This window comes from Xenopus tropicalis, chromosome 7 (genome assembly GCF_000004195.4).
Source record: "Xenopus tropicalis strain Nigerian chromosome 7, UCB_Xtro_10.0, whole genome shotgun sequence".
Lineage (NCBI taxonomy): Eukaryota > Metazoa > Chordata > Amphibia > Anura > Pipidae > Xenopus > Xenopus tropicalis.
Window position 1 is genome coordinate 113,205,690 of NC_030683.2, and position 26,194 is coordinate 113,231,883.

Consider the following 26,194-nt stretch of genomic DNA (forward strand, 5'->3'; position numbering starts at 1 on the left):
GACGTAACTGACGTCGTGACTGTTGCCGGGGTAACGAGGGGCGGAGACCGAGGAGACGTCAGCGTTATTTCCGAAGGCATTCCGCCGTGGGAAGTGCCGGAAGGTACGTCATGAGAACCGAATGTACTGGAAAATTCACGGCTGGGAAAAGACTAGGAAGTGATGTGACTGCTGAACCGGCTATGTGACTGCTAAACCAGCTGTGTGACTGCTAAACCAGCTATGTGACTGCTAAACCAGCTGTGTGACTGCTAAACCAGCTGTGTGACTGCTAAACCAGCTGTGTGACTGCTAAACAAGCTGTGTGACTGCTAAACCAGCTGTGTGACTGCTACACCAGCTATGTGACTGCTGAACCAGCTGTGTGACTGCTAAACCACCTATGTGACTGCTGAACCAGCTGTGTGACTGCTGAACCACCTATGTGACTGCTAAACAAGCTGTGCGACTGCTAAACCAGCTGTGTGACTGCTACACCAGCTGTGTGACTGCTACACCAGCTATGTGACTGCTAAACCAGCTATGTGACTGCTGAACCAGCTATGTGACTGCTGAACCAGCTGTGTGACTGCTAAACCACCTATGTGACTGCTAAACAAGCTGTGCGACTGCTAAACCAGCTGTGTGACTGCTACACCAGCTATGTGACTGCTAAACCAGCTATGTGACTGCTAAACCAGCTATGTGACTGCTAAACCAGCTATGTGACTGCTAAACCAGCTATGTGACTGCTGAACCAGCTGTGTGACTGCTAAACCACCTATGTGACTGCTAAACCAGCTGTGTGAATCGCTGGGTAACATGGTGGCACTGGGTAGGTGTATACAAATATGTTCAGCGCAGTTACACTGCCATCCTAGCTAACATGGAGATTCCGCTTCTATAAGCAGCCTGGTAGTGCTGGCTCAGCAGCAAACAAATCAATGGGGGAGGTAAAAGTCAACTCAGATGCATTCTCAGCTAGCTTGGTAGCCCGACTGAGCTGGGGGTAGGGTGGCCACCTATTCTGGGAAAAAACACAGGATTTATATATTTGTTATATCTTTCTTCCCTATTAATAACTTTGCCATCAGGCTTCATTTTACCAGCCAGGGGGCAGCCCTAGTGGAGATGTGGCATAGGTGGCAGTGGCATACAATGTATAGTGAAGGAATGCTAGGTGAGGGTAAGGTTGGGGGAAAGACAAAGGCGTACAGAAAAGTCCTGTCTTGATTTTAAATGTGTAAATTCTTATAGGCAATTTTTGCCCCAGCAGCTCAGGTTTTTATAAGGCCGGGCAGGTTTCAATCCTAGACACAACAGTCAGGTCCTGGGCAGAGAGGTGAGAAAAGGTAAAACTGGGACTAATTGAGAGCTTAAATTGGTGATCCAGGGGCTAAGTGTAAGGCTGATGCCACACGAGGCATAGGGCTGATTTTGCTTGCCGAAAATTCAGCCCTACGCCTGCTACTTGTGCCTGCACCTGAATGAATGGAATACGCTCGGGTGAAGGCACAAGTAGCCGATATACGCATGAAAACGCGAGAGAATGCAAAGTCTCGCGTTTTCATGCGTATATCGGCTACTTGTGCCTTCACCCGAGCGTATTCCATTCATTCGGGTGCAGGCACAAGTAGCAGGCGTAGGGCTGAATTTTCGGCAAGTGTTTTTCCGCTTGCCGAAAAAATCAGCCCTACGCCTCGTGTGGCATCAGCCTAAGGGTATTACAGCCAATATACCAGCCAGTGCTGAAGCCAGTATTACAAATTGACTTATACCACAGTTAAATACAACAATACCAAAACTTGCCACCCAGCACATCAAGCCTAATTTAAAATTTGAAACAGTCAGTATCAGTTTGCATTCGCTTACCCCTTCACGGTTGGTCCACGTGTCTTGCCCTTCTCCCAGGGAAAAAACATTTTCACAACTATTTCTTCATTAAATTATCACATAAATCAGTTTTTCATGGACATTGACCCCACTGATCCAATGGTTTGGGTGCAGCGCCCCAGACCCGTAGCAAAGGGAGACCCAGCAGTCACAAGCACAATTTCTTGATGGGTACGCACTCCAGACACGGGTGAAGGTGGTTTAAGAAATAGCTTTATTCACAATTGTTCTGATGCATTTCATGTCTTTTAACACACTACTTGTTGAAAGACACGAAACGCGTCAGGATAATTGTGAATAAAGCTATTTCTTAAACCACCTTCACCTGTGTCTGGAGTGAGTACCCCCGTCATATGACTATGCGTTGAAAGACACGAAACGCGTCAGGACAATTGTGAATAAAGCTATTTCTTAAACCACATTCACCCGAGTGTGTACCTATCGAGAAATTATGCTTGTTACAAATTGCCTGGTAATGTACTTGAGAGTAAATTTGTAGCTAATCACTTCAGCTCCAGCCTGCCCCTTTTTTTCTCCCTCCATACTCACAAAATCCCCATAATTCCATGCTTGATGATGTGGTTCAGTCCCCTTTATGCCCAGACTCCTCCCCTGTGATGTCATGGCCACACCCCTTTTACATTATTACCCACCTTGTGTGGTCACCGCCTGCCCTGCCGGTAGAGTTTATAGAAAAAGGTGGCAACCCTAGGTAGAACAGAGTACTGAACTGCTTTCAATGTCAGGGTCATTTGTTTGAAAATGTAAAAAGCAGAAGCCAAACCATACCTCCCATGTGGGCCATGGACTGGGAGAACTGTCCAGCAGTGGCATAACTAAGGGGGCCAAGGCCTCCTGCAAAAAATGTTTCCCTGGCCAAAATAGTTAGTGACCCACTTCAGAAGAATCACCGCAGGCCCCCCTATAGAGGATAAAGGATCCCATATCTGCAACATGCAGTCACTGCATCCAATTGTGTGAGTCAGTAAGTAACCCAATGTGCTCCACTGCTGGTATCACTTTCCCTCAGGCCTGAAAATATCTGCAGCGAGAACCCAGTGCAGTGACAGTATGTAGCATTTAGTTCATAACAAGTATGGAGACTGTGTTCAGCACATTACTCTCCCATAAATCTAATTGAAATTTGGGCCTTGTTACACATAAAGATGCAAATGGTGTGCATTATGTTTGCTGCTGAGTTTGACACAGACTTTGTCTGGGCTGATTCTTGGCCTATGGATACATGCAGCCTTTTTCTGTGTGTGTGCCCAGAGTAAATGTGTGGCAGCTCGGGTGCAGGCACACAAAACAGATATTGGCGACAAAATGCATACTCGGGTGTTTCTGCACTGGAATCTGCTCTTTGTGCTGGCACAGTGGCGCCAGGTGCACACGTACAGGAAGGCTGATGCCAGTATAGGGGCTGATTCTTGGCCTGTGCTTTTCCGCAGGCCGAGAATCAGCCCCATGTGGCAGTAGCCTTAGGGTGAATATGCACTACCTGTCATGGCTACTAAAATAGATAGTGCTGATCAATTACAGATAATTGTTCCTACATGTGTTGTAGCAGAGGCAATTCTCAGTATTGTCTATGGCAGGGGATTTTCTTGTGTTTAGTAGCTGTGAAAATGTAGCTGCTACTAGTAGTTCCGAGTGTCTTCATCCATAAGGTTACATAGTTACATAGTTACATAGTTACATAGGGTTGAAAAAAGACCTGTGTCCATCAAGTTCAACCCATCCAAGTAAACCCAGCACACCTAACCCACACCTACCAATCTATACTCACATACATAAACTATAAATACAACCACTAGTACTAACTGTAGATATTAGTATCACAATAGCCTTGGATATTCTGATTGATCAAGAACTCATCCAGGCCCCTCTTAAAGGCATTAACAGAATCTGCCATTACCACATCACTAGGAAGGGCATTCCATAACCTCACTGCCCTCACCGTGAAAAACCACCTACGCTGCTTCAAATGGAAGCTCCGTTCCTCTAATCTAAAGGGGTGACCTCTGGTGCGTTGATTGTTTTTATGGGAAAAAAGAACATCCCCCAACTGCCTATAATCCCCTCTAATGTACTTGTACAGAGTAATCATGTCCCCTCGCAAGCGCCTCTTTTCCAGAGAAAACAACCCCAACCTCGACAGTCTAACCTCATAGTTTAAATCTTCCATCCCCTTAACCAGTTTAGTTGCACGTCTCTGCACTCTCTCCAGCTCATTAATATCCTTCTTAAGGACTGGAGCCCAAAACTGCACTGCATACTCAAGGTGAGGCCTTACCAGGGACCTATAAAGGGGCAAAATTATGTTCTCATCCCTTGAGTCAATGCCCTTTTTTATACAAGACAGCACTTTATTTGCTTTAGTAGCCACAGAATGACACTGCCTGGAATTAGACAACTTGTTATCAACAAAAACCCCTAGATCCTTCTCCATTAAGGAAACCCCCAACACACTACCATTCAGTAGATAGTTTGCGTTTATATTATTTCTACCAAAGTGCATAACTTTGCACTTATCAACATTGAACCTCATTTTCCAGTTTGCTGCCCAGTTATCTAATTTTGTCAAATCGCTCTGCAAAGCGGCAGCATCCTGCATGGAACTTATAGTTTTGCACAATTTAGTGTCATCAGCAAAAATAGAAACAATACTGTCTATGCCCACCTCCAGGTCATTAATAAACAAGTTAAACAGCAAAGGCCCAAGGACTGACCCCTGCGGTACTCCACTAACCACACTGGTCCAATTAGAAAATGTTCCATTTACAACCACTCTTTGTACTCTATCCTTCAGCCAGTTCTCTATCCAATTACAAATATTATGTTCTAGGCCAATATTCCTTAATTTGATCATTAACCTTCTGTGAGGTACTGTATCAAACGCTTTAGCAAAGTCCAAGTAGATGACATCAACTGCCATTCCAGCATCAAGGTTCCTACTCACCTCCTCATAAAAGGCAACTAAATTAGTCTGGCAAGATCTGTTACGCATAAAACCATGCTGGCACAAACTAATAAGGTGTTGTTTAAATGAATTTATTTGAACAATGAATTTATTAAGTTTAGTGTAAATTAAACATGAAGTTTGCTCTGCATTTAAACTTATTGTCTAATGGTGCACTGAAATGAAGCTGGTGTTGCATCTATACTACTAAACTGTATGTTCTGAGGCTTTATATGTGAAGTTGGCATATTGTTGATGGTTGCCATGAAACATAACTTAAAAACAGGCCCGGACTGGCAACCTGTGGATTGGGCTGCTGTAAGATGCCATAGACGGTCACTATTAGTGGGCTGGTGGGGGCTGTTTTGGCCTCTGTGTATTTTAAATACCAGAGCCTATTTTGAATCCCAGTCCAGTTCTGCTGAAAAAGGTGCTTGGCTGTATTACTGTTATATTGCAGCCTCTGTGTAAAACTATACAGATAAAAAGCATTTTAAGCACCACACCCACATATCTGTCTCTGGGTTTCACTTTAAAATTGAGTAACTTTTTGCTATTGGGACAAAGAGGAACACACACAACTGATTCTGCTCCCTCTATTTGTCACAGACTCAGTTGCTGGTATGTGAGCTATTGGAATATTAAGTGATGAGAAGTCAGACATGTAAGATGCACTGCAACTTGCTGCTGAATGGTTTGGGTGCAGAAAAGTGCTCGTTGGTGGCATAGAGGTATGTGTCATGAGTTACCTACAAACTGCTAAAAATCCTGCTTGTTGTCAATGTTATTAATAGAGCAGAAAGATAAACATATAGGTGGGCTGGTATTGTTTCAGACAAGGCGGCAACCCTACTGCAAAGTGTTTTTCTCACTGGAAAAGTCAATATTTTGTACTAAGAAAGACACCGCTAAGCATTTGGCCCATCAGTTTGTAATCCCACATATGGCACCTTTAGCCCCCCCAAACTAAATATCACCCGGTGTTAGCAAATACCACAGGGGCTGCTGTAAGATGCACAGTATATTTAAAGGAAAACTATACCCCCAGAATGAATAATTAACTAACGGGTTAAAGTATTAAATAATCTCACCAAACTGGAATATTAAATATATATCAGAAAATATTGCACTTTTACACCCTTTCCCTTGAGCCACCATTTAGTGATGGGCTGTGTGCTCTCTCAGAGATCAGCTGACAGGAAATAATGCAGCTCTGACGGAAACCTGAAGTAGTGTGTGAGTGAAAAGGCAGAACTCTGTCCATTAATTGGCTGATGGGGCCTAACATGTATGTGTGCCTTGGCTTGTTTGTGTGCACTGTGAATCCTATGATCCCTATGACCCAATGGCACATACCACTAAAAAAGTACATTATTATGAAAATGGTCTATTTAGATGAAGCTTGGTTTTACATATGAGCTGTTTTATGCAATATATTTTTTATAGAGACCTACCGTGATCAGGGGTATAGTCTTCCTTTAATGGGCCAGTGGGGCCTATGTGTATTTTAAATGCCAGGACCTATTTTAATTACCAGTCTGGAACTAAGGCCAAACAATCTTATTAAAAACGCAGGCATAGGCGCTTTCAGATCCAACTGGAAAATCAATCCTGTCTGATCAAGTTGTGCCCAATTTTAGGCCAGATGTTGGTTGGGTAGGCGCATTGGGGGTACCCATATATAGGGGCAGATAAGCTGCTGAATCGGTCTGAAGGACTCAAATCGGCAGATAGAATCTGCCCTTGTATTGTCACCTTTAGCCATGTTAGAGCACTTTCTATGGAATGTTGTGGTTAAAAGCCAGATTGTAGGGGGTCCAGCAGGCCATTATCAGGCACTAAAAGGGTTGGTTGTATAATAAGTGTTCAAATAGTTTAGAGATAAAAAGAAGCAGTGAGATGGGGCAGAGTTTACCAAAATTGGTATAAGCTAACTCCTCCACAGAGCTATTTTAGGGGGTTCAAGCTGTGATGGCCAAATTTATATATGGGGTTACCACACTGTTTGTATGTAGTACAGGATCTATTATCCAAAATGAAATGCTTGGGACCTGGGGTTTTCCAGATAAGGGATCTTTTCATAATTTGGATCTCCATAAGTCTGCTTAAAATCATGAAGTAAATCCAGTAGGATTGTTTCACTACCAATATATTTGTGCAGCTTAGTTACCATCAAGTACAAGCTACTGTTTTATTACAGAGAAAAAGGAAATCATTAATAAAAATTAGAATTATTTGCTTAAAGGGGAAAGAAAGGCTAAGTCACTTGGGGGTGCCAAAATGTTAGGCACCCCCAAGTGATTGTGCCTAACATTTTGGCACCCCCAAGTGACTTAGCCTTTCCTTCTCCTTTAAAGGAGAAGTAAAGCTTAACTAAATAAATACGCTAGAAATGCTGTACATAATGTTTTGGGCTTCTGTACCAGCCCAAGGTAACCACAGCCCTTTAGCAGGGAAGATCTGTGGCCCCAAATATTCCCCCAGCAGCCCCCCATCTTCTTTTCTGCTGATTCCCCTGCACATACTTTGTGCTGCTCTCACTTACCTGAGCTTAGGGGCCCTCTCACAATGCACTGTATATACAGAATATAAATGTCACAATTTTAGACAGTTTTATTATAGTAATTTATTCATACACTCATTACATGGCAGCTCTGAAACCAGTGCAATTAGCATCAGAATTTAATTTCAGCCCTGTTGCCTCAGCTTATATGACAGGCAAACCTAATTTTCTGCTTGAGATGTGACAACCACTCAGCTTAGCTTCTCACCAGCTGCCCAGAGCCCACTGAGCATGTGCAGTGTCACTGACACTTCTAACAGAATCCAAGATGGGGAGCTCCAGTGACAACTGTAAAGGGCTGGATCATTACTGTCATAAAATTGCTGAACCTTTAGGCTGTAGTTAGTTCAGTATATAAAATATGGCATTTCTAGCAATATTTATTTTATGGTTTGGTTCTTAGAGAATTAATCCTTAATCCTTTATTAGAGAATTGTTTTTGCCAGTATATTTGTCATTTTAAATGGTTGTACCCCTGCCCTGCCTGCCCTCTTATGCTCTTGATTCACCCCAGTCCCACTAGACCCACTCCCTATCTACCAAATACCAACCTGATCTGCCTCCTTAATGCCCTATCCCACAGTCCACACCGAACCTGGTCCATTTTTCATTTTAAAAAGGTATCCCCTCTACTTACATAGTTGTTGGCCTGTAAGTCTGTCTGTGCTGTTTTTCATAGCAGCAATCTAAATTTATGATGCTCCACTGTCTTTAGATCCCATATATGTAATGTTCTAGCATGCAGCCCAGGGGGCCTGAGGGGTCTACTCTATGGTAGTCTTCCCTCCTCAGCCACTTCTAAAGTTTAAACTTTGCCTGCTCGCTCATTTGGAGTGGGCTGTGAGCAAACTGGTTGGGCTTGAGCCTGATCAAGGAATGTAGTTGGGGGGAGTCTCAGGTTCTGCAAGCAGAGTGCTGGCATTGGGAAGGCTGCTCTATCCACCCCAGTACCCAGCCCCACTAACAAAATACCAGAATGAGATCACTCTATGCAGGGAGAAGCACTCTGCATTCTTTATAGGGAATTAAACCCTGTCTCACTGCCCCTACATCAGAATAATCAGATATCAGCCAGTCCATACAGGAGCTGTCAGAGGAGAAGAGACGTTTGCAGCCACATTTTCTCAATTTCTGCCAAACATTAAGCAGCAAAAGTGCCTGTCAGAGCAATTCCTAAAACCTTAGAGAAACAGAACAGGCCATATGCCACCCCTCTGGTTACACTACAATACTCTAATGATGTAAATTGTCCTTGTACCCACTGTGATTCCCATGATAATAATAGAACCTGAACAATATCTAGCTGAAAATTGAGCAGATGTTGATCGGGCAGGTTTAAAAATCCTGCTGGGGCGTGGAGCATATTGGCGCGTTAATGGGGCCCTCATTATGATGGCAGGCATCCCAACAACCTGAAGGTGGGCATATCGCAAATAGATCCGCTGTTTGGTAACCTTGCCAAACTAGCAGATCTTTCAGTGTATGGCCAGCATCCAACATAATTGGATATCCATGCATTGTAATTAAGAGTAATTACAGTTTAGTGGAGTCCTGTCTGTCCAGGTGAGCCAGTGGTATAGAGAGCTGATACCTCCATCATTTATTTATATAGCGCCATCGAGTTATGCCGCACTTTATATTCATTTAAAAGAAACAGGGGGTCTTACAATCATTTAAGAGTTACAGCAGTAAAATAAGAGCACAAGAGTTAACAGTTACAATATACCATACCAATAACTAAAGAAAAAGGTTAGCAAGCCATGTGCTTCATTTATTTATGCTTTTTAGAAGCAAGCGCTGCAGAACTGGGGGGGTGGACCCCCTTGCCCATTCAGATAGAGCTTTTGCATTGAGGACATACCTGCAATAGGCACTTAATGCCTGATTTAAAGGGTACATGGTTCAGTTCCAGAAGGCGCAAGGCAGCCTGTCCTTACCACATGCCATAGGGCAGGCAGTAATGATAGGGATCCTTTGCTCCCTGATACCACAGTCACTTTCTGCCTCTATGAATGCGCAGGTAGGGGGTGGTAGAGAGCCTGCCTGTGGCTATATGCAACAAGGTATATGCAACAGAGATAGTTACACTGAAATACACCTAAATGATGCAGAGTGTGCTTCTTCATACCTACTGTGATTCCCATGATGTTTGACTAAGCATCTCACCTGACTAAGAGGCTTCTGCCCTGCACCAACAATTAATGTGCACGTTTCTCAGTATTATATAGAAAACACATTAAACTGAAAAATATCTTTATATAATATCTCCCAGTGCCTAACAATAGCATGTCAATAAATGAATCACTAGACAAAGCCCATTATTGGGTCTCCCTGAGCTGTAATGAAGATTAATTATAGTTTCCTGCGTAAGCTGTGGGGAATTCGTAGGCCTCGGCACCTAGGGACTGATACGCGCAGCAGGGCAACACAATGCAATTCTGCTTTGTTACACTGAAATACAGCAAATGATGCAAGGACCTGCCAATATTCATTGTAAAGACAGAAATAATCTCTGAATCATCTCCTGGATTTGAATATGTTATTGTCAACAGTACAAAGTTTAAAAGTGCGGGTCCAAAAGAAATGAAATATTTTGGTTAAAGAGGGCTTTAGTTTTTGTATGTACTATAGAGGAGCCAGTGTTACAGATACACTGTAGTAGTACAATAGGGTTAGCGCAAACATATTGTCAGTGGCTGAATGTGAACAAGGCTTAAGGTGCCCATACACTATAAGATCCGCTCGGTGGCGATGTCGCCAAGCGAGCGGATCTTCACCCGATATCCCCACCTACGGGTATCGGGTAGCAAGTAGCTTAAAAAAAAAAAAAAACGATCGGATTACATTTGCGGCCATGGGGCAGTTGGTTCGGGGACCGCATCAACGAGCCGATGCGGTCCCCAATCCGACTGGATTTTCTAACCTGGCCGATCGAGATCTGGCCAATTTCAGGCCAGATATCGGTCGGCCAGGCCGCTCGGTTCTGCCCATACAAGGCCGATTAGCTGCCGAATCGGTCCAAGGGACCGATATCGGCAGCTATAATCGGCCCGTGTATGGGGACCTTAAGGGCCTAATGGGGGGCAGCCTTCACACCTACTTTTGATTTTAGTTGCCACAAGTCTCTGTGTGATTGTTTCTTGTGTCCTTAGATTAGAAAACCACAACAGGGATATTCTCTTAAAGGAGACATATTGGATAAATGGGAAAAATGGCTAATTTTGTAGGCAATTATGAATAATATCCGGTGCTGGTTTCCCTTTGGGCTAAAAATTAATCCTCTCTGTAAAAATGGCCCCTTTATTGGAGCTCCCTATAGATTCTCTCACTTCTCTGTCCAGTGTGAAATGTAGAGTGGGCGTGGCCTAACGGTCTCTGCCAGAAGCACAGTAGGAGGGGGAGAGCCAATCACAGCCCTGCACTCACACAAGCACAGACAGGCTTCAGTTCCCTATCAGGTCAGCCTAGCTGCTGATTGGTTCCTATCCTACAGTGCAGGGTATGGAGGGCCGCCGGCTCCCCAGCTCATCCAGAGAATTCAGCCAGCAGGAAGTGGAACAGATGGGTGGGGCTAGTGGGGATTTGGGGGAATTTCTCAATAAATCAGTCAGAAACACAACTTTAAGCACATTCCTTCTATATCTAGAGGAGTATAATTCCCTGGTACATTCATCATTTTTATAGGATATGTCTCCTTTAATAGCTTTCCCCCTACCCAAACTGCACCCCTGGGGACTTTTCTGTACTTGGAAGTAAACCCAGGCTGCACTTTTTATTTTTATCACCCTAATAGAAAGCAAACTGATGTAAGGGGACTTTTATCTGCCCTTTTATGTTTTATACCTTTAGGGCAGTGGAACATGGGGTGATTAGTCACCCGCAATAAATCTTCACTGTTGTGGGCGACTAATCTCCCTGACATGCCATCCCATCAACAAGAATGTAAATCGCTGGTGGGATGGTATACGCATTGCTCCAGTCGGCCAAAGTTGCGTCGCCAGAAAAGTTCGGGCCATTAGTGAAAACCGAAGCGACGCGTATGCCATCCCACCGGTGATTTACATTATTGCTGGTGGGATGGCATGCTGAGATTAGTCCCCTGCAATAGTGAAGATTTATTGCGGGCAACTAAACACCCTGTGTGCCACTGCTCTTAGGGTAAAGACACACTGAGCTACTTAGTAGCAGCTACTTGTCACGGATACTAAATGCCAGAAAATACCCTGTCATAGACAATACTGGGAATTGCCTCTGCTAAAACACACGTAGAGACAGTAGAGACAGTTATTAATAAATGATCAGCATTGTCTATTTTAGTAGGCATGACAAGTAGCCGCTACTAGTAGCTATTTGTGTCTTCACCCTTAGTGGTAACTTTGTTTTACCCTATTTCTTACATTCTGTTCTATATCTGTAACCTTTGCCCCTTTCACTTTCCCTTCTGCTACCTCCTTGTGCCTTGGCTTTCTCTTTTTTTTCACGTTCTTTATGCCACCTCTTGTACAGCATGTTAGTTTTGCATATCTTCACATGCTTTTGCTTTCAAATTCTGCCAACAGTAATACCAAAAAATGAAACTGTAATACTGCTGCCCTGCACTAGTAAACCTGGTGTGTTTGCTTCAGAAAGAATACTGTAGTTTATGTAAATAAACTGCTGTGTGGCTGTGTGGGCAGCATTTCAAGCTGGAACTAAGTAAAAAATAGCAAATGGATTAGCTCTGTAAAACACTATTGTATTCTAAAGAGGTTATGTTATCTGCAATGGGACCTGTGCCATTTAGCCCTATTTTCAGTTTGAAATGCTACCCCCGTGGCTACACAGCAGCTTTTTAATATAAACTATAGTAGTGTTTCTAAAGCAAACAGTGCATTATATTGTTACTGTTCCTTATACACCTTTCTTTCATTATTCACTTTACACAATCCCTTGTGCCTTTTAGCTGCCAAACTTCCTGCTTATTAATTTTAAACTGTTGTCTTATGTTCCCTTTTTATTTCTAATTTTCACTTTCTGTTTTATTTTCCCATTAGTTTTCTCTACCATTTACCTGCTTTGTGATTATCTTTTTCCCCATTCAGAGTTTCATTCTCGCTACTGAATTTTCTGATCTTTCAAGCAAATGTACTTTTTGTCATGTGTCTTCCCTTTTTATTGCCCTTCCTTCCCCATCTTTCTTGTTCTCTTCCTTTTGGTTACGTTACTATTATATCCAACTTTTGATTTTTTTTCCTTCCCTCATTTAAAGGGGTGTTTCACCGTAAGTGTTAACTTTTGGTATATTATAGAACGGCCAACTCTTAGCAACTTTTCAGCTGGTCTTCATTTTTTATTTTGTATAGTGTTTGAATTATTTTCTGGAGTCTCTCATTCAAACCACTGCCCGGTTGCTAGGGTAATTTAGACCCTAGTAACCTGATAGCTGCTGAAATTCCAAACTGGAGATTTGAACAAAAACCTAAACGCAAATAATAAAAAATGAAGACCAGTTGCAAACTGTCTAACAATATCACTTTCTACATACAAAAAGTAAATTTTATGGTGAACAACCCCTTTAATTTATGCTTTCTGTTTTCTTTTTCGTTGGCCAGAGATAGTGTCATGTCTAATGCTGGTAACTGGCAACTAAAGTTAACATTTCTCTAGGCTTGTTTGTGTGTCTGTACGGACAGTGAAGTCTCTTTACAGATTCCAGGGCTTGAACTTTTTAAGCTTTGTACAGTAATTAAATGTACAGATATGGGATCCCTTATCCGGAAACCTGTTATCCAGAAAGTTCCGAATTACCGAAAGGCCATCTTTCATAGACTCCATTATAAGCAAATAATTCTAATTTTTAAAAATGATTTCCTTTCTCTCTAATAATAAAACAGTACCTTGTACTTGATCCAACTAAGATATAATTACCCCTTATTGGGGGCAGAACAGCCCTATTGGGTTTATTTAATGGTTAAACGATTCCCTTTTCTCTGTAATAATAAAACAGTACCTGTACTTGATCCCAACTAAGATATAATTACCCCTTATTGGGGGCAGAACAGCCCTATTGGGTTTATTTAATGGTTAAACGATTCCCTTTTCTCTGTAATAATAAAACAGTACCTGTACTTGATCCCAACTAAGATATAATTACCCCTTATTGGGGGCAGAACAGCCCTATTGGGTTTATTTCATGTTTAAATTATTCTCTTTACTCTGTAATAATAAAACAGTAACTTGTACTTGATCCCAACTAAGAGATAATAAATCCTTATTGGAGGCAAAACAAGCCTATTGGGTTTATTCAATATTTAAATAATTTTTAGCATACTTAAATTATGGAGTTCCAAATTACGGAAAGATCCCTTATCCGGAAAACCCCAGGTCCTGAGCATTCTGTATAACAGTTCCCATACCTGTATTCTACTTTTTTCAAACTGCCATGCCCATGACATTTCCTGACTGGTTTTATGTAACATAATGTGTATTGGAGGGACATGTGTATAGTAGGGCTGCCCGTGAGTAAGGTGTGTGTCAGCTGAAGTGCTTGTCTGACTGCAGTCACAGCAGTGCTATTCAGCAGGGTTTTATAAGGTGGTGTTAAATGAAAAGGAATCTCAATAACCATGTTGCATAAAATGTTGTCTACTCGGAATTTCTGGCTGTCAGTTACATAAGTTTGTGTAAAGCAATAGGCTTATTTATCAGTGGCACCTGGACAAGTTGGTGGCTTGGTTGTCTTGTTTGCACGTACCCCCAGGCCGGTTGTTTTCTGCTAACAGGAGCACTGGTCTGGGGTATCAGCTAGGTGATTACAATCACTGGACAGTGCATAACTTTTAACACCCCAGTAATTGTACCTTTCTGTCTCCTTTTAAAAGGGTTTGTTTTGTCCTACATGTGGACCAAATGGAAAAGTAGCTGAATTGGCAGAAAAGTAGCTGAATTTGTCCCCAGATGGGCCCCTTTGCTGGCAATGCACGTAAATACAATAATATGAATATGGGGCAATAGCAGTGCATCATGGAAGCAAGTAATTCCAGTGGAACTAGATATACTAAAGTTGGGTGTGGGACCTTCCCACAGCCTAGATGTCCTTTTTCTATGGCCAGAAAACAGATTTGCTTCATAACTTCAATAACAGTGTGACAAAGTATCCCTCAGCCCTGCAGTAAATTATCATTTGTTTAAGAAGTAAAATCAGCCTTGGTGCAAGGCTTTTTGCATGCATTTCAGTGCCAAAATCTGTGCAGGCACAGCACCTATTCCTGCACCCACCCCGACACTGCCTGCTTTGAGACTTAATTTTATGATACTATTCAGTGAGAAGAGGACGTTAGGTTTTTATCGAGCACTGGCTAATAATTACCCTAATGACACAGGGGTCGTTGGCATATCTGTGTGAAAGCATCAGTACTGATGGGATAGTTCTTGGCCTGGAAAGGCACAGTGTAGCATTCATTGCCAAGAACTGCAAGTACTGTGCTATCCGGCAGTTCACATTACACCCAAAGTAGGGGGATATGACCGTGATGATTTTGGGTGCAGAAATACGTTAAGTTTTCCTGCATATTACAGCATTTTTGTGGTCCCAGCAATATATAATCCACTGTATATTTTCCTGATTTTACACCATTTTTTCTGGTGTCCTGTAAAATGTGGGTTATAGTGTACATACTTTCATTTTTTGTTCCTCTGCTTTACTTAGCCACACTCATGAAAAACTCATGAAAAAATGTGCGGCCCCATAGAAGTTATTATATGGGGCTACCCATAAACACAAGAGCATAGTACAAATATTTTGGCCACACTCCTTGTGGGTGCAGTACGAACAGATGATATTACTCTATAATTAGATCTCTTATAAAGAGTTCTATTTATCTTAACGCATTAATTAACAGTCAGCTTATTGGGGGTCAGTGGAGTTTGCCATAAACTTTGTGCTGTCATTGCTTGATATAGAAGTTACATAAACAAGATCTTGCTGTGGGGCCCTATAACTAGTCAGTATAAAAAAAAAATAGTAAAAAGAAATGTGCTAATAAGTCTTTAAATTGGGGGTCAGTTGATTAAATACGTAAGTTGCATGAGCCCCTCATGTCCATTTGTTTTTTTTTTGTTTTGGGGTCTGCACTGATAGTTACACCACTGTTTGGGTGCATTTTAGCCATTATGCCCTTGTAATGGTTTTACTGGCCTGATTGGTAAAAATACTGCTTGATCCTGGCCCGAATTTGTGGCGCGGCCACGAAGGCCCAGCCTAGGGCGGCAAAAATTTAGGGGCAGCATGCCGCCCCGCCGAAGTTTTGCTCCTAAATGGAGTAATGGGGACCTCTCCCCACTACTCCGTATGAAGTTTAAATTGTTGCCCACACGAATGCATGCACTCGCAGGGGGCGGTGATGGGGGTTGGCCTCGGGGCGCACGGATCAGAAATCCGGCACTGGCTTGATCCCAATGTTAATAGGGAAGAAAGATAAATAGGAAGGCTGGTATTTTGGGCCAGCAGAGGGTGCAACCCTATGTCCTGTTTTGCCCAGTTGTGATCCTAGCTGTGCCCAGTGCTGCCAGTTTTCTACATTGGTTCTAGTGCATTGTAGGCCCTTTTAGTGGCAGTGATCAGCTTTTATTTAGGTGCAAATCCATGATGGGTGGCCAAGGGAAACGTTCCAAATTGAATATAAATAAGTACTGTTGGCTGCTGGGCATTACCTGCTCAGCTGTTTGAATGCAAACTTTGCCCTTTTTATTACAGACCTGCACAAACTTTAACTTCTATTACATTTAATTATAAATCCCCTTTATTAATCATAAAGGCAATTGGTCAGGAATGCGCATATGAGCAAGGGCAGAGGAGTCCATTTTGTATGGAGCTGGGCTGTAAGTCCCTGTGCGGCGCTTGCGTCCTGTCACGTCCCAGCAGCTTCATGACGCAACGCCTTACTCCTCTCAATCACACGGAATGGCTAGGGACTATGAGAGGAACACGTGATATTTCATTTCCCCCTCCCCCAACACCTTGGCAACGGTATTGAACTCTCTTCGTTTTTATTGCAGAGCGACTGGAGGCAACGCACGTACTTTCAAGAGAAACGCGGAGACCACGCCCCTGCACCACGCCGATTGGGTACAATATCCCGGCTGGTTATGAGTCAGCTTATATAAGGAGGTTCGAGAGTAAAGCGTCCATTTCTTTTTCTTTACGCCGGAAGTAGAATAGTACCGTGTGAGAGTACCAATGCCGAGGCATGGCTTGCCGCTCTAACTTCTCTTTAGGGGAGATACGGAAAATGCACTGTGTGCTGAGTGAGACGAAACAAGACAAGAGAAAGGGATTCCTACCTGTTATTCTCCGCATCGGGTTCTGCGTGAATACTCAGGAGCCTCCGGCCCAGGAAACCTCTAGCCATTTCTGTTGGAATGCCGTGGTGACTGGCTGAGAAGCAGGTAAGGGCTATCTGTTGTACTGGGAGAGCCTGCCAACCTTGTTAGAATTCAGTGTAATAGAGATTGTTCTCACAGCAGAGCAATATAACCCTTCCTGGGTGTCATTATGGCGCCATCATAATCTGCAGTGCTGTACAATAGCAGGGCATGCATCTGCTTTAGGAGTCAATTCCCAGCATGCTCTTTAAGAGCAATTGTACTTGGGGCAGTTAAGTGCTGGGTTTTCAGAGCCCTAAGCAGCTCTCATAGACTTTAATGTACCAGGCCTAGTTAATGTCAGGCAAAGGGAGCTGATGGGCTATTATTGCCAGGCTACACCCACATGAGCACATTGGCTGGTACAGTCTGTGGGGGGGCTGCTTTGTCTGACTGAGGCTGCTGGGAAATGTAAAAGTTGCTGATGTTACTCAGAGCTCCATATGCTAGCGTCCAAAGGCAGTCTGCCTAGCCCCGGCATCTGGATGGATTATACTGTCTCCTGTTTGTCGTGGGCGGTGTCACATTCTGATCCCTGTGCTGCCACGTTTATATGTTAATCTTTGGGCTGGGCCCTAGCAACCCATTGGCTTGTACAGAGGCCGGGCTCTACCACTGGAAATAGGATTATGTGCGTTGGCTTGTGTCGGCAGCGTTGGTTGCTTGCCCAGCACAGCGTTCTCCAAAAGCCAGAGATAGTAAGGATTAAAAATACACGTTGCCGCTGAGCTCCATGTTGAATTCTCATATTTCACATTTCCCCGCATCTGCTGGTAACTGGAGGATATTTACAGTATTGATTCCAAGGCTCCCCAGCTTTCTTCCCCAGAGCTCTTGTAATATTTTAGGCCTTATAGACCCAGTTTTTACTGATATAATTGTGCCTCAGTCTCTCACTTGCAGAAAGCTGGTGTCCTTTCACTTCTGTTGCCCTTTATATAGTGTTGGCGTATTAAGCACAGCCTTGCCTTAAGGAATGTGAAGAATTTGCCCTGTGTGACAGTGGAATATCGTTGTAAAGTTTGTATTCTTATTTATCCAGCACACTCTGCTGCTCATGGCCTGGAAATATCTTTAAAGGACAAGGAAAGGCTAAGTCACTTGGGGGTGCCAAAATGTTAGGCACCCCAAGTGACTTTAATCGCTTACCTTGTACCCCGGGCTGGTGCCCCTGTTAGGAGAAAACAGCACCAGCCCAGGGTACCTGTAGCGCGCACTTCCTGCTTCGTTTTGCCGGGACCACAGGACCAGTGCATGCACAGTAGAGCGAAGAGCCGACTTTTCTGTTAAAGTTCGGCTTTTTCACTCTACTGCGCATGCACACGCAAAGGAGGAAGCGCTGCAGCTACCCCGGGCTGGTGCTATTCTCTCTCCGAGCAGGGGCACCAACCCAGGGTAAAAGGTAGGCGATTTAAGTCACTTGGGGGTGCCTAACATTTTGGCACCCCCAAGTGACTTTGCCTTTCCTTGTCCTTTAATGCACACTATAATGTACAGCCCTGCACACGTGTTGGTGCTTTATAAATGTTCTCTTATTCTAATGCACAAAGGCTTCTGTGCACTGTATGTATTATCCAAGTTTCTGGGGCTTGTGCTCCTTCCTTGTCTTGCTGTGACATTGTGCAAATGATGGGATTGGTTCATGCTGAAGTCAGTGCAAGGTAACCTGTGAGTGAAGGTGCAAAAGAACCAGAAGTGGGACATCATATAGAAAGAACTGGCCTGTGGTTTCTTGGTGCTTTTTGCTTAACCAGTTATGTCTTATGTCCATGTTCTGCTAGGGCTTTAGATGTCCTGCAGATACTGAGCCATCCCTACTAAGTGCACAAGCCATAGCTTGAATCCAAAGGGCTTTATGTGATCAGCCTAGAATACTATTAAGGTGTTATAGTATGAGTTGGCAACATCATTTTTCCAGCTAAGTCATAACAATTAGATGCCAATGATCTCTGCTGAGGGCACTATGAATGGAAGTACATGAGTACATAATTATCCTCTGTGTGTGCTATAAATCTGCGGTGCTTTCAAAGTTTTGTTAAATAGTAACCCTGTGCTATAAAGCTTATGGTAATGGGCCATAAATGGGTTTGGAGGGTTCCCAAAATGCACCTGAGGTTTATTTCAGAAGGGTTGCCATACTGTCTCTCATCTGTCACACCCTTTTTCCCCTGCAAGAACTGGCAAAGTGAAGATCTAATTTTAAAACCCCCTGCATTTAAATGTAATATTCCAATCCAGGTTGCTAGAGGTACATTTAAAGTGAAACTGACTGCTTCTCTTACTAACGGGAATCCTGTCAGCCTGGGCTGGGGGTGGCGCAATCCTCTTATTCGCTGGAGTGTAGTCTGACCGACACAACTCTCTCTCTCGTACTTTTAAAATAGGCATGTTAGTGTCGGAGCCCTCTAGTCACGTTGGGCTGCTGTGGGAATTGTTGCAGTAAAGTGTTAATGTATGCAGGCTTCTAGCATTGCAGCCTGGGGCTTCTAAACTGAGCACAGCATGAGTAAAAAGAAAAACAACTTGTGTAATAGATATTGCCGTCTCTTGCATATAACAGCCTGTTTGCTTTTTTTCCTCTCTCTAGGGAGCAACGATGGGCATCATGGATTGGTACTACCGTACCCTTGCCTTGTACCCAAGTAACCTTACTGCCCCTCTCTCTTATTGGCACAAGGGGACTGCTTTTCAATTGGACTTGGTCAGAGCTTACCCCGAGATGCAAGCCATTCATACTGAAATGAGCACAGGAATTGTTATGGCCTCAATGGCTGCCAGAACCATGCAAATGTTGCTGTCTTTGGCAAAAACGCTTGGCTACCAAAGGCACTGGTACTGGAAATGGTCTCCAGCTGCCTGGATGGGGAAAGCAGCCAGAGCATTGGTGTATTTATGTTTTGGTCTGCTTGGATCCCTGGTAGAAATGGACAGCTCAATCTCAGTGAGATTCTTTTGGATAGGTCTGACAGAACCTCCTACACAAAACCATATTCCGCAAAAGGAAAAAGGCTTGAGTGTAATAAAGCTTATTCAGGACATGCAGCTTGTGACTCTTAATTGCAATTGTGATGATCAGGGCTTCATGGAGAAGCTGCCACACAAAGAAGCCATCCTGTCCTCCTGTACAAACCCAATTATACTGTCTATGGTTTATCTGCCGTCTGATGATGAGGATGCTACAAGCACATCGGAAGCATCAGATATAAATCAGTTGGAAGAGGAAGATGAGCAGCTGTGGGAGGAGGAGGAGGTGGATGAGGAATCCTGCTCTACTGAAAATAATATATCAACGGACAGTGGCATGCAAGAGCCCTGGACCTCTGGCTCTAAAAATGACACTGAGGAGAGTGATTGGTCTGATGAAGAGAGTGAGTGGTCCGGCGAGGAGAGTGATTGGTCTGATGAGGACTCCTGGGGCTCTGACAGTGACACAGAGAGTAGCAAATTTAATGAAGATCTGTGGGCATCTTTCTGCAGAAATGATGATCCATACAATCCTCTGTGTTTTGCCATGCCCACAAAGAGTGCACAGAGACCCCACGGACCAAAGAAGGAAGTAACTGGTATGAAAGACTCTGCTTTAGGGGGCAGTGTTGCATATTCAGTGTTATTAGGGGAGTCTGGAGCCGAGGCAAAAAACAAGAACTGTAGAAATCCCACAGCGGATAAAAGACAAAACCCCTGCATTAAACCCTTGTCTCCCAGTTCTGGAGAACTGGCACAAGAAAATGCAGACTTACTTGAACTTTCAGATGAACCCAAGAAACTTGATGGGGGCTTTATTAAAAGAGTAAGTATGTCCTTCATACGGAGAGCTAATATCAATACCACTTCATTTAGTCTTATGGTCAATACATGTTTTTGTTACTGATTGGCTGTGAAGAATCTAAATAACTAGGGTACTCTTGAATCCTGCCCAATGTAACAGTTTTTGGGGTTTTTTTATTCCCCCCACCACAAACACAAACGTAGGGCATTGTGGGATAATGACAGGCATTATCTCTTACCTACAATTTCATATTCTTGCATAAGTGGCCTACTGGGACCTGATGCCACCTCTTGTAACAAAAGCAGCGGCACAGGTCATATTTCAGACAAATAGGCTATATGGGGACCTGGCTGACTCAGACATAGCAACCATTCCCATGACTCAGCACTGCCAGTACTATGTCTGCCTCATGCATCTTCTAATTGCTAATTAGCCGTGTAGAATAAGGGTATGACTCTATCCAATTTTAAATGGGTCAGGTGACAGCTGTAACTGATCTTCACTTAAAGCAACCCCACCCATTGTTCTAACATGCACCCCACCCTCTTAGTGGCAAAGGGCAGTCCCACAGATTGGGAACCTAAAACACCCTTATCTTATCTGCCATATCCAGTGTTGTAAGAAGGGCTTGTTTCACAAGTGATACAATGAAGGTATAAGCTAAATTGAGAGCAGACTGTTAAATGAGGACTAAAGCTTAAAGGGCACCTATCACCCTCTTATTCAGCGATCACCAACCAGTGGCTCGAGAGCAACATGTTGCTCACCATGCACTTGGATGTTGCTTCCAATGGCATCAAAGCAGATGCCTATTTTTGAATTTTTTTTGTACTGCCATACAGGGCCTGTAGGCTGCCTGTCCACGTCGGGCTACCAAATAACCAATCGCAACCCTTTTTGGGCACCCCCTATGAACTTTTTTCATGCTTGTGTTTTTTTTATATTTAAATATTGCTCATGAGTTAAAAAGGTTGTGGGGCCCCTGCTCTAATTGGTTCCCCCCAGAGGTGTGGGCTAATAGGTTCTGCATTCCAGTTAGGGGAAACAATGTTTTATTTTATTTTTTTCATCTTTTAAATACAGCCCATTGCAAGGCTGCTAGCACTTGAAGGGAGCTCCCAGTGCGGACGGCCATGTTTGAATGTGTGTGTCCCTGCTTGCTAATTATGCACATGTGCCTGATGTAGGAGCGGCGGATGTGGTTCACCCTCCTACATAACATTACACGCATGCACATAATGAGCGAGTGCCACAACATGGCTGCCTGCACAGGGGGCTCCCTCCTGGTGTGGGCAGCCAAATGCTGGTGCTTTTTCTTTTTACCCCAATTAGACTGCCAGCTCTAATAACCTGCATCTCTAGCGGGGGAAAAATTTGAGGGTGCTATGTGCCCTTTGACAAAGAAGTGGGCTGAAAGTGCAGCACATTATGCTTTGGGGTTCTGAACTACCCAAATGGAACTGCAACCCTTTATCAGAAAAGATCTGTGCTCCCCATCTTCTTTTTCTACTGATTCCCCACACATACTCTGTGCTGCTGTCGCTTACCAACTCAAACACACCAGCCACCAACTCTATATATTTACATGGCAACTCAGAAACCATTACAATTGGCATTATAATTACCCAGCCCTGTAGCATAAGCTTATAGGACATACAAATCTCATTTTCTGCTTGATAATTTGTGACAACCCCTAAGCTTAGCTACTTAACAGCTGCTCAGACTACACTGACACTTCTAACAATATCCAAGATGGGGAGCTCCTGTACACAACTTTGGAGACATAATTCAATACTGTTATAGACCAGTGCAGCAAGTTCAGTATATAAAATACAACATTTCTACCCATATTTGTTTTTAAGGTTTAGTTTTCCTTTAAATCTAAATGCATCATTCTTATGAGCTTAAACTCCAGTACAATAAAGTCGACAGTTAAATTTATATATATATATCTCTGTACTTTGCAGGTGCATTTCTCACCCACAGTCACAGTGCATCACATGGTGGTTTGGAGCTATGCCTACAGAATGGCCCGCAAAGGACCATGGGAAGAATACGCAAGAGATCGCTGCCGTTTCCAGAGGCGCATTGCTGAGGCAGAAGGTGTCATTTCATACCTCTTGGAAACCCAGCACAGAGAGAAAATCTGGGCTCGTCTCCAAGGAAACAATGAGTAGTGACGGCTTTATGTGGTCCATTTGAATTTTAATCCTTGTAGTGAGGGGTCAGGGGAATGTACCCCTGGCTGCTCTGCATTATTAAACAGAACTACATAGTTACAGTTGTCCAGTTAATTTTATTTTAACATATCCCATAATATAGGGGTAATCTCATAGAAGATGCAACGTTTCTGCCACTTCATAACAGCCAATGAGCAAGCAGGATTTACTTGTCTGCTGTTTAATAGCAAAAAAATCAGATTAGTGATGTGGGGGGCTATCACTAATACCGCTGTATTAAGCATAATCTTACATGCCAACACTTGCAGTGCACTGCTGTTTGACCATGTTTTATAAAGCCCAGGTATTTACCAAATGCAGATATATTTTCCAATATATGTATATTTTTAATACAAATGTGCCAATGAGAGAATTGTTTCCTTTTATAATTTGTGTTTTGTTTCTTGGGCTGCACATACTTTTTTTTATTTCTATGGAATAATTTATTTGAATCCTATGATTGTGAATAGGAAGTTCTTATTGGGAGGGGAGGTAGGACTGGTGTTACTGTATATAGGGGTGTATTTATCAACATGAGATACAAACATCACTGGTGATGTTGCCCATAGCAACCAACCAGATCTTTGCTTTAGTTTTCTAACTTATGGATAGCCATTCAAATCTGATTGCTGATTGGTTGCTATGGGCAGTATCAGTGGTGATGTTTGTCTCCAATGTTATTTAGTACAGCCAAAAGTGTAGGTTTTCTGGTCACTGCTGTATGTTGTCAGATCCCTGGCTAAACCATATTCATTTGGTTTGAGTGGGCTGAAAGCAATCACTATGCAGGGCCTGACTGGGAGGAAAGGGGCCCTCACTGTGTAGCAATGTTAGGGGCCCCTGCTGAGAGGGGGAACTATATAAAAGAGGGACGACCTGTGGCCCTCTGACGCTTGTGGAATTGCTACTGACAGCATTCACCTTACAGCCACTGTCTGATTCAGAACTGCTGGAGGGCCACAGGTTGGGCACCCCTAATGTGTATATATTGATATTATCTAACAGTTGTTACATATTCTTTGTATTTACAATATTCAGTCTGAAAGGGCCTCTTAATGCTGGCAGCCCTGATTGAATAACCCTTTCACCCTACCCTAAACCAGCCCTGTTCCCTGTAATATATGTAAATATGTATATAGTTGTGATAACAAATCAGTTTATATTGGAAATGTTATTATACAGTTGATCTTTATCCTGAAATACATTGCCACTTCATCCCTTAGGGCTAAGGCCGTTTAGAATGGGAGTTGCCTGTGGGCAATATAACTGTAAGCAGATGCCAGCCTTGGCACTTGTTTGAGTAGGTGACCATCTCATACCCCCTGTAAGGCACTGGGCAGTGTACAGTATCCTGAGTGGGTGCTGTAGTGGTAAGGGGGGGAGGTGCTTGCAATCTATATACCTTGCTCCTGTGAAATAAATCTGCTGTAGACTGAAGTGGATTACCAAGTAGCTCTGCATTATTCATATTTTTAAAGGTGCTTAGTTTAAATAAGAGGAGATGAGACGTCAAGTTGGTTCTGAAACAGTTAATATTAATGTCTTCTGCACTGACCGTCCCCCGTTCGCATGTTTCTGACTACCGGAAGCATTATGATTTATCAACACAAAGTTATACATAAGCTTATAGAAGGGGATACAAGTTACACTAAATCCATTGGACTTTCAGTCAGGGGGAAAACTGCACCATGAAAATGTGGGTGCCTGTTCTAGAATGCATTTGTTGCTTTGTCTGTTGCGAAGTTGTTTACATTTGCTGTGAAATACATTTTAAGGTACTTAATAAAAACCTTGTTAAGTAAATGAACCCATTGGTCCCTGTTTATACGGTCCATGATGAAAGCTGAAGTACAGCTAAGGTGCTTCTGCGACAGGTACCCAGTCTGGATCTATGGCAGCTCCGCCCACAGGTAAATAGCATGGGAATATACAGCAGCTTACCTGGTATGGATGTTGCCCATATGAATCCCGTGCTAAATGACTCCTATTTCATTTAGGTACATATTAGTGCATGACTGTATACAGACTCATTTAGTCAGCAGCATTTACATTTTATTCATTGCTAAAGAGCTATGCAATGGTTTATCATTACCATTCAAATATTCAGGCAGCTGATTTATATAAATATCTATCATTTTATAGCAGCCATATCATAAGTCCAGTTTGACTTAACGGCAGGATAGGGCAAGTGTCCAGTCATAATTGGAGAATAACACTATTCTCACTTAAAGATGAAACCTCCTTTCTTCTAATCATAGTGAGTGCCTTTGTGTCTGCTCGTAATACCTACTGGCAAATAAAGCATCTGAGTTAATTGTATGGTGCCCTTATTTATTTATACATAATTGTAAATACCTTTTTACACAAATAGTGCTTTGTACTAAATTATACCCATCCTGCCGCTACTATACAAACAAAACACATGGCTTTGAAAAAGAAAAAAAAAATAGGTAAATACTTTAGCGCCTAAAAGTAGGACCGGTTTTTCCACCATACAGTAAGCCTGACCTGCCTAAATATACACACAACTTTTTTACTTGGCATTACTTGAGAGAAACAGTAGGTAAGGTTGTCCAAGGAAAACTCTTGCTTGTAGTGTAAGTGAACAAAGTGTTGGTGCCCTTCTGTTGCTTAAAGGAAATGTAACACAAAATTTTTTCTTTCAAGAAATCCATTCTATATACTTTAATTAGCAAATATATCATAGAAAAATTACAATAGTATTAGTGGTTTTCTTTGTAAATGTACTTTACCCCAGATTTACTGAGCTCTGGCAGCAGATCTCTCCCAAGTCTCTCAGTCCACTTCCGCTCAGATCCCCCTCCTCCCCCCTCCCTCTCTCCGTGCAGGCTGTGGCACCGCTCCTTCTTACAGACACGCAGACCCAGCAGAAGAGGTGAAAAGGTCTGTCTCCCATCCCTCTCCTTTCCTTCGTTGTGCCCCATCGCTAGCAGCCCATTAATCACTTTTAATAGGACACAGAAGAACGCTGTAAATTAACTTCCGGATTGAACCGGAAGTCTACCCCATCGCCATATCGCCTTTTCAAGCTTTGCCCAGAAAGCCACTGGTAATGGAATTTATTACAAAACCACTTAAAATTTCACAATTTTTTAAAGTTATTTAGGTTAATAAAAGTATTTAGAAGTGATATCTTTAAAGTAAATTTTTTGTGTTACTGTTCCTTTAAGGAATGATGGCAATAAATAAGTTATGTCAGGTTCTATGCTTTGAACATAGTAGGTGGCCTAGCAGGTCTCACCAGTACACTCGGCTCTCTGATTCCTCAATCCAATGTCAAGAGTATAAATGTAACTTAGATGCTTCATTTGACAATATTCTGTCTAGACGTTCCCAAGAAACTGGAAATTCAATTTCCCACAGCCAACCGTACATTTCAGGTGTGT

General features: G+C 42.9%; 1 protein-coding gene across 3 annotated transcripts; it reads left to right on the forward strand.

Moving 5' to 3' along the window:
• The first annotated feature begins 13 nt into the window (after window positions 1-13).
• ppp1r15b (protein phosphatase 1 regulatory subunit 15B) lies at window positions 14-24,594 on the forward strand. Of its 3 annotated transcripts, XM_031905548.1 has the most exons (5): window positions 458-814; window positions 5,444-5,565; window positions 16,434-16,823; window positions 19,387-20,589; window positions 22,536-24,594. In XM_031905548.1, the coding sequence occupies exons 4-5, from the start codon at window positions 19,396-19,398 to the stop codon at window positions 22,743-22,745; spliced, it is 1,404 nt and encodes a 467-aa protein (XP_031761408.1). In that variant the 5' UTR covers window positions 458-814; window positions 5,444-5,565; window positions 16,434-16,823; window positions 19,387-19,395; the 3' UTR covers window positions 22,746-24,594. The 3 variants fall into 3 exon arrangements, with proteins under 3 accessions (XP_031761410.1, XP_031761408.1, XP_031761409.1); XM_031905550.1 differs by lacking the exons at window positions 458-814; window positions 5,444-5,565 and adding an exon at window positions 14-103; XM_031905549.1 differs by lacking the exon at window positions 5,444-5,565.
• The last annotated feature ends 1,600 nt before the right edge of the window (window positions 24,595-26,194 follow it).